Source organism: Strix uralensis, chromosome 5 (genome assembly GCF_047716275.1).
Source record: "Strix uralensis isolate ZFMK-TIS-50842 chromosome 5, bStrUra1, whole genome shotgun sequence".
Classification (NCBI taxonomy): Eukaryota; Metazoa; Chordata; class Aves; order Strigiformes; family Strigidae; genus Strix; species Strix uralensis.
The window spans coordinates 39,024,598-39,039,526 of record NC_133976.1 but is presented as its reverse complement, the minus strand read 5'-3'; the positions used below and the strand labels follow the sequence as shown (position 1 = coordinate 39,039,526).

General features: G+C 42.8%; 1 protein-coding gene across 1 annotated transcript in view; it reads right to left on the bottom strand.

Moving 5' to 3' along the window:
- HMGA2 (high mobility group AT-hook 2) overlaps positions 1-14,534 on the bottom strand; it is a 128,854-nt gene extending 114,320 nt beyond the window's left edge. Inside the window, exons 1-3 of the mRNA XM_074869365.1 lie at positions 13,409-14,534; positions 10,606-10,692; positions 2,924-2,974 (exon numbers count right to left, since the gene is read on the bottom strand). Of these exons, the coding sequence (XP_074725466.1) occupies positions 2,924-2,974; positions 10,606-10,692; positions 13,409-13,519 (249 nt within the window). The 5' untranslated portion in view covers positions 13,520-14,534. The remainder of the gene's footprint in view (positions 1-2,923; positions 2,975-10,605; positions 10,693-13,408) is intronic.
- Positions 14,535-14,929: the final 395 nt, after the last annotated feature.

The window sequence follows — 14,929 nt, the reverse complement described above, 5'->3', positions numbered from 1 at the left end:
ATCTTTACTGTCTGTTCTACTGACAAAGGTCTTCTTTTCCTTGACAACTCTGCAAAGTACACATTATTGCATTAAAAAGATCACTGGATGTCTCATATGCTTCTGATAAACTGGGCTCCCTGCCCTCTTCACTTGGGCTCTCCCTCCCCCTTCCCAGTTTTATACTAGTCAAAAAGATTTACTTCTCTTCTAAAAAATAATATATAAATAAATACATTGTGAGTCACAAACATTAAATACTTAATTTGAACCGGCAGAAAGACCAGCTACCGGAATTCTACAGTGGTCTGTTAGCTCGTATGTCTCTGCATGTGCATATTGAAGGAAACAGCAGAAATAATACTTTACAATTTGATGAACAACATATGACACAGAACCTCTAGACTCGCAAAAAAGGGTTACCAACTTAGGAAAATACCTGCCATATAGAATACTGCCCTCTCCAAGAAAAAAAGCCCTACACACTCCTTAATTTCACTGATACAGAACCGTCATCATTAAGGCTTGATATATAAATAAGGACATAATTAAAGTTTGGGTGATAAAAAGGGACATTTTCTGAGGACGTTGGATGTCAAAACAGAAAGGATGATACTGTGCCATCTGCTTTTAGGCAGAATCCTCCCTTAATTTCAAATACAAGCTTTGCTTATAGTTGGCACCATAGTGGCTTATAATAATTTAACCACATCTCTTTCTGGAGCAAAATATAACATCACTCTCCATTTCATCATGCACAGAGGAAGAACCCATGAACCTAATTTAAACTGGAAAGAGAGAAGAAAGAGAGGGAAAAAAAGGCATATTTGATTCACACAGTCTATAGAATTATCTCAATGCAAGCTGCAGATAGAAGCGTTATCTCTGAAAATCACAAGAAGCAATCGTATCGTTGGAATAAGCAAATAAAAAGAACGTGCTTTCAACAGGCACAACAGCAAAGTAATACTAAGTTTGAAAATATGCCTTATTTTCAAAGAAAATGAGTGAAAGTGTTGTATCAGTCTCACAATAAAGTAATGCATAGGCCCACTAGATAACCAGTAATTCACATTTCTGAAAATCATATTCTTTACTTGACAAACAGCCCATACTAAACTTAATGCTCCACTGATACTGCCTATTCTTTCTTTCCCATAAAGATAAAAAAATAAAGGGAAACATTCTAGCCTAAAAGATGCCACAAGCCTTATATTTAGCCCTTTTCACTGAAAGCTCACCTTAGTTTCTGACTGTGAGTGCCTGGGAGAGAAAATTAACATTTCAGACTGCTGCATCTTCCCTTTTTGCCAAGCTCTTCAACCATCCCTATTCAGCTATCACACATTCCTAATTCAGTGGGGATGGCCTGCCTGTTATAAACTCCTCTCAGAAACCAGCTATTTCTGCTGCTTCCCCTGGGATTGCACCCAAGGTGAGGATCAAGCAAGTAACACTGGGCATCCACATGTACAAGGTCCAAGCCAGATGGGAGGAAGCAGAGAGTAACCGATCCATTGTTTTACTGCACTTGGCATTTGCCTTCTGCAAGCTGCCTTTGAGAAGATCACTAGCACAGGTATGTTTGAATACGCCACCCTTTTCCTAATACCAATGAGCTTCCTCACGGACCCAAAATCTGCCTGACACAAAAACTACAGGCATAAACAATACGTCTATTGTGTAATAGTCTGTTTTCTCCAAAGAAATATCCTGGGGTACTTTATCACCGGACAATGCTACAGAACTAGTTCTTAAAGTGACTGTTAAAGCCATCTCTCCTATGTTTAGCTGCTGACACTCTGGAGAACCTCAGCTGTAGTTTTAAGTACCTTTTGGTATCATTTGAACTTTTGCAAGCATATACTTTTACAGCTGCGTTAACATCTATGCAAAAGAACGGAACAAAATGAAGGAATAAATTATGGGATTGCAGAGAGGAAAGAGAAAGCAAAGTAAAATACAGGCACAAAACTGAGATGGGGAGGGATGAATCTGAAAAAGAAGTTTAAAGAAAAATGTTGACCAGATAAAGGGAAAAGGAACTGGAAAAGGTAAATCATAAATGTTAACTTGTGATGGAGCACACGGCCACACCGTCGTATCTTCTAATATTCAATCATCTTTTCCAAGTGACATTCCCATCACTTATCTTTTGAAAGCCAGTGCATAAATGAAAGACCTGCAGTGGAGAGGTGCACAAGGCAGACTCTCATTAGCAGTAAACATCAGCAAGAAAAATGAGTTTCAAGTATCTGGCACTGAAATCTTTCCATGGCCAAAGAATCAAAACACATGTGTCTGATAGCCATGTATCAGACTAAACAGCCAGGGAAAGAGGAAACTTTTAATGAAACATATTACTAGTCACTACAATTATATGAGGCATGAAGATGGCCCAGAATGGAAAAACTACATTCCAAGTGGAAGTATCCTGCTGTTCATTTTTGCTCTTTCTCACTGAATTTAACGAAAATATGCTGTTTCCAGGCAATGTAGGACAAAGACGTTTTGGTTTTTAACCTGTATCTTGTGCACACTACATCTGAATGTTATCACCTCTCTTAATCACCTTCTTATGTCTGATAGTGCCCCTTTAACCTTTGTCACTCAATTATTGAACAAGTTATCTCATTGTTACTCTCTTTTGAAGGAAGAGTTGTGCCTCTTTTCATGCTGATAAGAGACACATAAATATTCACTCCCAGCAAACATTTAATAGTAAAGTGTCTTGAGCAAACTACCAGAGTCTAAAGGTAGGAACCTGTGGTTAACTTCCCTGCTATCTTAACCCTTTAGTCAATCCACCAGAACAAACAGACACAGAAGATGGATGCTCTTTTTTACAAATGAAGCAGAAATAACTGTTCTCTACAAGAATGGACTTTATAACATGTTTTATAACACAGCAAATAAATCAAATGATTCGAAGTAAAATACCTACCCATTTTCTGGGCCGGCCTCTGGGTCGCTTTTCACCAGTGGCTTCTGCTTTCTATAAAGGGAAAAGAAACACAACATATTTTATACCTCAGCATTATTTAACAGCCTCAGTAACTAGGAACTCCTTTCCTGTAACATTATCCATAATTATATCTCTTGGGTGGCACGAAGCCCCGTTCCTGCTCTATGGGTTTTCTGGTGGAAAGTGTTTATGTTGGTTTTTCTGACATTTCCTAGTCAGTGTGGCCAGAGGATGCTTCGCCTGCACCCAAGGGTGCCCCCAGGCCTGATCCACAATGTGTCCAGGAGCACAGAGGAGCATGCGCACACACACCCCGCAGTGTAGCCTGGGGTGCCCTGGGCCCAACCAGCCATGGGGCATGCAGGCTGCAGATGGGGGCACAGGGCAGTTTGGGAACCCAAGAACCCCCAATAACATCAAATCTAGTCTTTCACAGGCTGTCAGAAATTACCTGAAGATACTAAATTTAAAATACAGCCTGTTCCAAGTCTGAAGAAAGCAGTTTCTAGCAATCACAATTCCTTCTTTTAGTCTCATGATGTTCACACATGAAATGGATTTGGACAGACTATCAGCACAAACGTGTGTGTGTTCATATTGGGAAATAACTTTTCTACTTCACATTAAGTTTTCCAGGTAAAAGTGCATCCTTAAGCTGTAAGTAAACCTTTCACTGGTCCAAAACACACCTTCCCTTTTCAGGTTTAAAGAAACAGCATGGAAGGTGCCCTAGAAATGACAGCTTCATTTGTGTAAGACCAGGTCCTGGAGCTCAATATAAAGGAAATACTCTTACAGACTCTTCCATTAATTCACTGTGTGACACTGTGAATACTACTACTTATGCACGACCCTAAAACACTTACAGGCTTTAAAATGAAAATTGCAGGTTATTTTCTCTAGATAGGCTCTGCCCATCCATACACCTCATCAGGTAAATAACCCTGTGCCACTGAGGGTGATGAGGATTTTGCCACCAGCTTCAGTGAGGACAGGACTTGCCACATATAAAGTGCCTGAGAACATATTCTGTAAATGTGTTTCCACATTTCCATGAATTGCTTTTTTTCCAGTTAACTGTAAGTGTATTTGATTTGCCCTCAGAAATCAACTATGTCATTAAATAAATCACTTGCTGGTCAATCTCTGTAACATATACTGTAACCCAATGCTGTGTAAATCGGATCCCTCTAAGAGAACTTGAGCCAAGTAAGTAGTGGAGGAATCTCTGCAAGAAAACTGCGCAGCGAGTTAAATGCAATTATTTTGAAATAAGTATCTCACCAAGAAGAAAGCTGTGAAAAATAAAATTCACACTCCTAAAGGGCAAAATTATCACTCAGACTTGTTAAGAGAGTAAACTTGCTTTTTAATCGTTTATACTGGTGTTACACGTAAGGTGAAACCCTCTTGTGAGAATACTTGTTTAAGTGCATTTACTATATACTATAGCTGTCTTATTTCAGAGTTTTGCTTCCTTTTAAAGTGTTCATTTCTTTATACCTTATAACCCGAAGGATGCAAAAAAAAGATGTGGTTTAGATTTGACAAGCTGTAGCCCCCTGCATTTATGTTTATTTCGTGAAACACTGGGCATAAATCTTAAAGGAAAATATTGGTTAAAATTGTTCTTAACAAATCAACACCTAACATGCTATCAAAGCACAAATGCCATTTATTTTCTTCTGTATTTTACCGCATCTGAAGTAAAGACCCTTTTCCAAAACTCCACGAAAAAAAAATTAACTTTTCGGAAACAAAAACTACTTTGGTCTCACAATTAAAGTTCCTACAAACCTGACACAAATTATAAGTTTAACTACAGTGTATAATCTAGTTTGATAGGAAAGAGAACATGAGAGATTTCTTTGAGTAACTAATCTTCGCTTCCTGCCATAAACTGTCACGCAGCATGGCCGCTTGCCATGAACAGTGCTGCGCTTTACCCCTGAGGAAGGTCCATGTCAGAAGTGGCTAGTGTTCCTGCTGGCTAGTTTGGATATCAGTTTGTCAAGTGCTTGGGGACCTTTCAGATTGAAAGGCACTATATTCCTGCTGTATATGATTTCCACCTCATGTTAGAAGAAAAACATTTCCATAGTTCTTATCAAAACCAAATCTTTCCCAGAGGTGAGCTGAGCAAACAGCAGGGCATGCCAGAGACGATGTTTTGGTACAGAGCAATTCTGTAAGTAAATAGGAAGGTTTCCACAGACTAAACTGCAGAAAATGAACGACAAGAACCTCCAAAGTGGATGTTTTTATCTCCATTCCAAGTGAAGAGAAAGACAAAACACTTCTGGAACAACCAAAAGGAGTGGTGGCAGTCCAGTGTGATGATAAAGGCATGAAGTTTAGGGAAATATTCCACCTCTTTCCCTCTGGATTTTTTTTAGTTTGCATCTTGCAAACCCAGCCTGTATTTTCTCCAACAGCACAAGACTGTCTTTTAATTTAAGCACTTGAGGAAAGGTTTTATTGGATATCACTCAAATAATTCAATGTTTCTCCATATAATTTTCAAATAATTAATAAGAAAAGGAACACGTAAGTGCCAAACCATTGCCTTTCCTCTGAAACAGGTATTTGCATAATCACAAACATGCCAGCGTGTTGACTCTTTGGTTTAATTGAAGTGGTGTCTCCAAAGCTAGGAAGAAATCCAGAGAGAGCCCCAAGCCACCCAGAGGTAACACGGATTCTCAGCTGGGCAGCAAGACGCACATGCTCCCAGCCAGCCCACATGCAGCATCAGTGGGTACCTGCTTAGTCAGGAAGGAAGCTGCTGCTGCCTTCATCCTCTAAAGCACCTTTTGAAACTCAGATGTGTTTGGTCAGGGTTTTCTTAACATTTGGTGCTACACAATGAGGCACGATCTTGCTCTATACAGCTAAGACATAAAATCACCAAACTTAAAGGAGGGTCGGTTATGTTATCAAACACAAGTTAATGATGTTTCATGAAAAATTATGAAATTTCTTGTAACCATAATGAATACATCATTTTTGCTATGTCTCATTTTAGAAACAGAACTAGATTTACTCCCTTTTAAGTGCATGATCTATACGGGAAATGTTTTGGGGGCTTTTTTGTCCCAGGTGAGAAAGATGGCCATTCCAGTCATTGCCACCTGGAAGCCAGCTAACAGTCCCCAGGCAGATTTGCAATTTGCCTAAGCCCTCTACCACAGGGCCATCAAACCACCTTCCAAAGAGCTGCTGTCAGCAACTGTAGGACTTGACTGCCCATCATCTCTGCCTCCTTGTTGCACAAATGTGCCGTGCCCAGACAGAAACTGAGGCTGTACTACTGAAAGCAATTAACAAGACAAGTATAAATAATTGAACGGCTATAAAGTGCTCTTTGAGCATCTATCTATTGTCAAGGAAGATCTCAAATGCAATAGAATCTAAATTTGGAGAACTCTATCCACTTTGCAAAATGATCTGCTGGAGACCTCAGGTAAAATGTGTCAGAGCCGTAAGTCGGATGAAATAACTGGGAGTTCTCAGAAGATCACTGCTGTCAAACCGTGACAAAAGACCTTGCCCACGAATGTGCCCCTCTCCTAAAAAAAAGTTATTCTGTCAAAAAAAAACCCTTTTAAAAGAAATTTAGGCATTGGCTAGCTACAAAAATATCACACTTCCCATGTCCTGTTTTACCCAATTCTAAACAGGAATCAGTCTTGTGCTTCTCCCATCTTGCTCAAAATGCCTGATTTTGAGGTCTCTTTCTTTTTTTTTTTTTTTTTGGTACTATAACCATGCTATGATCACTTGATAAATCTGATCTTGTTTTCCCTTTAAGCCAGTAATGACTGGTGTTGGTGAAAATGAATCAAGCATGGAGAAGCAAAATAGATCTTCATGAACCAATTTAGGGCAGAGTCCTGGTCACATGCGCTCTTTTTTTTTTTTTTTTTTTTTTTTTTACCTTTGGACTGGTTAACTCGGGGACATGCCTTTCTACATACCAAACTATGGCCATGTAATGTAGAGACAGTAGTAAGTGTAGTCACACACAGTACTACAAGTTCCAGTTTTCAGAGGATGATATTTCAAGATCTGGAGGTATTTCCAGTGAATTTCACTACATCGACACCTACAACAAAACTCAAAATACTTTAACTGAGGGTGAATTTTACTAAAGAGTGTTTACTTTTGGATGTTCCTGGGATATCCCTTGACATTTTCTTTTGAGACAAACACATAATAGCTACTACTCCTTCTTTTTTTAACCTCACAATTGTGTTTCCTCCTTCCAAACAGGAGAGTATTTATGCCTATACAGTATTTTTGTCAAGCCCAACTACAGGAGCTAAACAAAGAAAAGCCCCTGAATGCTTAAGGGAAATGTGATGGGCTGGGAACACTGTTCAGTCTAACAAATAAAACTCAACCACAGAACACCCAGGAAACTAAAAAGGAACATCCCTACCCAGATCTTCCTGCAAAACTAATTGTTCTTTAGAAAAAAAAAGAAAACCTTCACTTTTTTGCTAATTTTTTTACAAATATTTTAAATAACAGAATGACTTGTTTAAAGACACAGACTTTAATAACAGCTTAATTGTGGGGACTCAAGTATAAAGTGATTAAGAGTCTTTTTGTGTCTTATCTCCTCTCATCTGCTAGCATCTTGTGTTCCTTCTGCTCATGAAAATTAAACTGAGAAATGGTTTGGTTTTCTACAAAATGCAGTTTACCTTTTGTGTCCAGTTTATAACAAGTTACGCATGTGTGATATGCAAGGCTTTTAAAACAAAATGCGTATTACCTAAAATTAGATTAATTGCCACATTATTAGCAGTCCAATTGGTCTTGCAACATTCTGTATGCATTGTCAAGTTTCACATTGCTAATTTCCTAACAAGCAGAGTTTGTTTTCAGATGCCCCAAGGCCAGTTTACTAAGACCAAACACAAGCTCTGAAAGCTAAAAAAAATTTTAAAAATAAAAAAATCCCACGAATCAAGAAATTTTAAAAACACAACCACAATTCCAGGGTAAATTGTCCCAACTGATTTAAGGGTATTTCCTTTTTGAAGTATAGCAAAGCAAAGTCCCAGTTCTGGAGTATTTTTAACTCGCTGCCAGTTTGTGCAATACATTTTTAATTGTGATGTGTAATGGTTTGCAAGAGAACACCCAATCAATTAATCATGAGTGCCTTCTCATGGCTGCTCGGTGGGTTCTCCTGGCCTACGTCTCTCTTGCATGTTGTGAACACTCTAATACATTTCAATGAGCTCCCTTTGAAACACACAGGCCACACACTATTCTTTAGAAATTCCAGCAATTTCCAGTTGCATGTATAGTACACAGGTTCACATGTAGAGCGGCTTAAGCTAAGTTAGCCAGCTCCCCTTCTGAGAAGTTGAGACAGGCTGTAGCAAGTCTTAAATAAATACATGTATGCATATATATGTGTAAATATGTTTACCACAAAATCACACATATAGCTCACTCTTTTAAGAGATGACACCCTCATCACCAAATGAAGGTTTTTACAGTGCCAAAATCTCTCCATTCATATTACTGTTAGAAAAACTATCGGAATTAATATTCCATAAAAAAGATACTTTGAGATGCCTGTGAGATGCTGAACCATTTTAGAGAGGGTTAATTATCAATTTGGAAAAAGAGCTAAAATATTTATTTGAAATGTGATCTCAGTGACTTTCTTCTAGTAAGGCTTTATAAGTGTTTTATGTTTTGGAGGATTTATCAAACATTTATATACTTTATCTATAAACCCAGAAACAAATAAGACCTGTAATTACATACCCCTCAAAGGGGTTTTTTATGATAAAAAAGACGTGTGGTCTTGGGTCAATTTTTTACATTATCAACACCCGAAAGGGTTTGCTTTAATTAGAGCAGTAACTTGATGCATTTTGAAAATCAAAACGTTACAAATGAATTGCTCAGTTCGTAATTAGATTAAAAAAACCCAACTATATGTATCCAAAATCATCTGGAAAGCTCTTGATTTGATATACCTACATATATAGGAATGTTTTAAAGTTATTTTCCATTTATACTGATTTCCAAATCACTCATATAAATGAAATTATGTTAATATTTCTTTTAGAAATATCTTTTTAAAACACATTTCTACAAATTACTTAAAATTTAATCTTATTACAAATATTTCTCCTAGGAAAGCCAACACTCCTAAGAGTAATATTTAAAATACTAAAGCTCACATTTGGATTTGCTAGACTAATAAAACACTGCTCTCTCTTTTGAAGAGTGAAATTTAAACTATTTTAAAGTGAATCTGAGGAACATTTTTACTATATAAAGAAAAAAATCAACATTTTAAGCTCACTAGGTTGCAGAGTGGCTTTGATATATTTTAAATACTTAACCTGTAAAGCATTTTTTACTAATTCATTAACTTCTTGACAGAATATACTGCTTTTTTCCAGCTCAGAAGGTAAAAAACTATTTTAAATTTAAAGAGTTGGAAAACGTCCCTCAAACAAATGTTGAAAACACTTACAACAAAACAGACATGAAACCATAGTCACACCCTAATAATTTAATATTTACCAGTAGTTGCTATAGTTATTTATAACACTGAAAACTATCAAACTTAGCATGGTCAGTACCATAGGCATATTGAAAAGTAAATCATAATTAGATGAGGCCACAAATATCTTCCACACACATTTTGTCACAGATCTACTTAAAAGATACTGATACACTACAGTTCACTATTAGATTTTGTAAGCTTTTGTTTCCAATTCAGTACCTGTAAATTAGTGCTAACTGCTGAGTAACCATCAACATAAACAAAACTCTCCTGTTTGTTTTCAAGCCTATACACAACTATTTGCCTTCACTAAAATAATTCCTACAGAAAGGTATTATTTGCCTTCTAAGTACAGTTTTCTAATGCTGAGCTTTCCCCAATTCAAATAAAATTAAGTCACATTTTCATATTGTATTTGTGATGTAAAGTCCATGCACTAAATACAGTGACTTCAGAAAACTTCTCTTATAGCTGAATTCATTCAGAACCAGAATAAAAGTTTGCTCCCATCACCAAGCAGAAGTAGTGGTTCAGAAGACTAATAGCACTTCAAGTAAAAGTCTCTTTGAAACTGATTACTAAACAAGATATAGTAGGCTTTTACTGAAACTCACAGTTTACTATACCACCACATTTTAAAGCTGTAAATTTCAATATATGCACTTATTTCCATCAACACATAACTGGATTTACTTCTAATTAACCTATGTTTGACAAAACACTTAGCTTTAATATACAGATTTGGTCTGTAGTATTAATGACTTTAAGTGCGCAAGAAATTAATCTTCCTCTTCCAAAAATCTTAATCGAGAAAATAATATCCTTAATATTGATTTCCCTACTAAATACAGGAGATCTCAGTAAACACATCAAATACACTATGTTATTTAACTAATCTGTACACTATTCAAAAAGCAAGCTGTCCTCATAGGTTTTGTACCTAGGGTCTTCATGCAGCATGCTAATTCTAACCTTAAAAATGCAAAATACATGCTTTACGTAGCTTCCATTATTAAAAGGGTTCCAACCCCACAGTTCACAGCCTAAATGACTGAATTTTTTGCTACCAGTCGATGAAAAAACAGCATTAGGAACTCTCCCTCTTTAATAATCTCACCTTCTGAGCTGCTTTAGAGGGACTCTTGTTTTTGCTTCCTTTGGGTCTTCCTCTTGGTCTTTTAGGAGAAGGTTCACCAGTTGGTTCCTAAATAGAGGAAAACATGCTATTGTGGCAAGAGACTACAACTAACCCAGAAGATCTGAAGGATAAACTATAAACTGAGAAGTTACTTAAAACATATATATATTAATAGCATAGATAACACAATATTTAAAATGCCACATGAGAAATTAAACAATTTGAGGTAAAGAAAAAGTCTGTTTTGCACAATAAGAGAGTTTAACTTCCCTTGTAATTGCATGAAAAACTTCGAAAAGTTTGCATATTCAAGCATGTAAGTGATAGCAGAAAATGCATTTTTAAAAGAAGATGGCTATGATTTCCCTCATGTAAGAATGATCATTCAAAAAATAATAGTTACCCATTTAAATTTCAATTGCATTTCATTAGAGGAAAATACAATTACCACATGCAGTTTCTAGCACAAACTTTTGGGGAAAAAAAAAGTTAACTACTGGAAAACTGTAAAGTAAGCTTAGACTAGTTTCTCAAGGGCACTAATATTTCGGGGGGATTTTTTGTGTTGTTCTGTAGTCGGAACTATACTCACACCTATTCTAAACATAATTGATATGTATTACAATGCAAATGTAAAAGTTGCTTCAAATAGAGCACTCTCAAGCCAAAACTCGACAAAAGAAAATATCCGAAACGCAACTCTAAAATGACTCGACAGGAACACTTATTATTTTAGCTATTTTCTTAACTAGCTCCTCTGCCTCACAGTAAATAATCAGTCCTTAAAAATGGGTATGGATTACTAAGAGTTTGGATTCCAAATATTTATTCAGTGAATCATAAATACTATAAAACTTTTCTAATCTTAAATATTATACATTTCATTCAGATTACAGGATGTGGTAAAACTAATTAAATGCAGTTTATTAGCTTAAACCAGTTTAAAACCCTTCAGCTTTTTAATTCCCGGGTAGGTTAAGGGGAGGCTGGCGAGGGGACTCCCTAACTGCTCCAGCTCTCAGTGGCGAGCCTCGCAGGCACCGCACATCTGGGCTGAACACGTTTAAGGAGACGCACTTTTCTTTCTCTTCCATACACTCAAACGCTATGGCGTGGGGGGGTGGGAGTGGGGGGGTGGGGGGGTGGAAGGAGGTGGAAGGAAGGAAGCCCCGGCGCAAGCTCGCAGGGCTGATGCCGGCTGCTGGGGCTGGGCGAGGGCAGCCCGGAGGGTGAAGCGGGACGGGGGGCAGAGCCCGGAGCCGCGCCGGTGAAATAAAGTGTCACTGGGGGCAGAGCGGGAAAACCAGGGGCTTCGCTTTTATGGCTTTCCAAAAAGGACTTTCCGCGCAATCTGCAGAAGCACATCGGTGGGAGAGGGGGCGAGCAAAGCAGCCGGGCTTCCCCCGGCCCGGGGCTCTGCTCTTCAGCTCCCTCCGTGTTTTCGGAGCCCCTCGCAAGCTCCCGTGACAGCGGGCTGATGCGAAATGAATGGGAGTAAACACGTTTAAAGCGCGCGGAAGCTCGCTCTAAAATGAGCTCCGTGGGCAGCCCCGCTTCCCAGTCGTGACTGCCGAGGGAGGCATGGAAAGGGCTGCGAACAACAACGCCGCGCTGCCCCCGCGAAGCCGCCGGCTTAATTGGTTGCATCCGCGGGCAGGATCCCCCCTGGGCGGCGGCGGCGACGGCGGCGGGGCGCGGGGGCTCCCGGGCCGCCGGGGCTCCCGGGCCGCGGCGCGGGGGCTCCCGGGCCGCCTCGCCCGGCGGCGGGGGCTCCGCGCAGCCCGGCACTTCCAGGCGATGCGACAATGGCACTTCGGGAGACTGAGGGAAGGGGCGGGAGGGGGGTGCGGGGGGTGGGGGTGGAAATAATGCGCGGATCTAGCAACCTCAGCGCGGATTCAGGTCTTGCAAGTCAAAAACAGGAGCCCCGCGCGTCCCCTTCGGGGCCTGGGGGGAGGCTGTGGGTGCAGGGGGGAGGCGGCCGGGCCCCGCTCCCCGCGCTGAGCAGCCCCCCTCGCCTCGATCTGCCTGGGAAGGCGCCGGAGCAGAGGCAAAAGGTGTTGCAAATGCAGGGCAAGCCCCCTCCGGCTGCCTCCCCCACCTCCATCGGCAACGGGGGCACCTCTCTGCATACGATGACGGGGGTGAGGGAGGAGGTGGGGAAGCGGGGGGGGGGGGGAAGCCGGGGGGGGGGGGGGGGAGGCGAAAAAACCTATGCGAGTTTCTAGACACCCTCCTCACCCCCAACCCCAGGATCTAGGGGCAGTCAGGGGCTGGGCTGGTCAAGATCGGAGACGGCAGCAGCCCCCGGTGGGACCCGACACACGCACGCACACACAGACACACGCAGATTGAGACATTGCAAGGGCTGAGAGACGAGGGAGACAGGAGAGCCCCGTTCCCTGCTCCTCGCTTTCGCAATTTCAAAATCAGCTCGAAATGACCCAGCGAGCGCTGGTTGGTCGGAGCCGCGCTGCTCCATGTTCCCCATTTACATTGAAAAGCCCCAGCTCGCTCCGTGCACAATAGTGAAAGTCCCGAGGAGGCTCCGCGGCTCGGGCTCGGGCAGGCAGCACCCCGCCGCTCCCGGGCTGCGGGGTCCCCCCGCCGGGGCGCCCGGCGGAGCCCCTCGCTAACGCCTCTGCACCACCTCGCCGGGAAGCAGCGCACAACAAAGCCCCCCGCCCCGGCTCCAGGACGCCTTCACTTGCAGCATAATGCGTACATGTACATGCCTATAATACTATAGATCTGCGGCTCTACGTATCTATACGATACTGACTTGTGGTTGCTTCCTGGGTCTGCCTCGTCCTCTCTTCTGAGGCTCTGCGGTTGCAGGTTGCTCCTGGGCAGCAGTGGAAGGCTGACCGGGTCCCTCACCTTGTGCACTCATCGTGACTTCTGCTGCTCAGCCTTAAACCAGTCTCTCCAAAGCACCTTGGAAGGGGGGGAATCAAAACGAGCTCTTGCTGCTTTTGCTGCTCGCTGCCACCACCACACCGGACGTCCTGGTGCTGCCAAAAAGGAGAAGAGAAGGGGAGGAGGAGGAGGAGGAGGTGATGGTGGTAGTGGTGCTGGTAGTGCTGGAAGAGGAGGGGGAATGAATCTCTCTTACAATTTAGGAATGGTTAGTAACATGAAGCAATTCAAAAGAGGGGAGGTTAAAAAAAAAAAAAAAGAGAAAAGGCAGAGTAAATTGCAACCCTGGAAGTGCAAGGAGAGAGGGAAATGCTCCGAGGTTGTTGGAGCAAACCAAGAAGGGGAAAAAAATCCTACAAATTGAAAGCAAGTGGTGGCTATCGCGCTTAGATCGGATCAGGACAAATTAAGATAAGACACACTGAAAATGGACTGAGAACACTGCACAATCTTGCCAGAAGCATGCACCCTGGGAAGACGGGGATTTCGGCAGCAGCGGGAGCAGCGTGCAAAAAGAGCGATCATTTAAAAAATAATAATAGTAAAACGATTTGGGAGATTGGGAAGAAAAAAAAAAGGGGGGGCGGTCCTGGGTTCGTGTCTGTGATGCGAGCTGCTGGGACTGGAAATATTATTATGCGAGTCCTGCCCACGGACTAAAGTAGGATGAGGGGTTTAAAAAAAAAAAAAAAGTAAAAGAAAAGAAAAACCACCTTTACCCGTGGGTGGAAAAACCAGGAGGGGGCTGTGCAAAAAAAAAAAAAAAAAAAAGGAGGCAGAGCGAAAAACCGAAAACCCCAGCGATCGGGGGCTGGCGGCCGGCCAGATAAAACACGAGCAGCACGGCAGCCGGGGCAGCGGCGGCCGAGCACGCCGCGGCCGCCTCACGTGTCCCGCACCGGCCCGGCCCCGCCGCCGCGGCAGGTTTAAAGGGCCAGGCCGGGGTCCCGGCGCCCCGGCCCGCGCCCGCGGCTGCCCCCGCGCAGCGCCGCGGCGGGGGGAGGGCCCGACACCCCCCACACAGCCCCCTCCCCGCGGCCGGGTGCGCGGGGCTGCGCGGGCACGGTGCCGCCGCCGCCGCTGCACGTGGGCGCCCCGCCGCCGAGGGGAACAAAGGCGGCCGGGCCGGGGCCGCCCCTGGGCCGGGCCCGCCGGGCGCCACCCGCGCTCCGGCCGCGGGCGGGACGGAGGGCGGCGGCGGCAGCGCGGCCCCTTCTCCGCCGGTGCGGCCGGTGAGGAGGCGCTGCCGGTGCGGCCGACGGGCTCCCGGTGTCTTCGGGGACGGCGGCCGCCAGGCTGAGGGGCGGGTGGTGTCACCCGGCAGCGGGTCGGAGCTTTCCTGCCGGGACGGTGGCGGGCGTGGGGAACGACCTCTTGGGAAGAG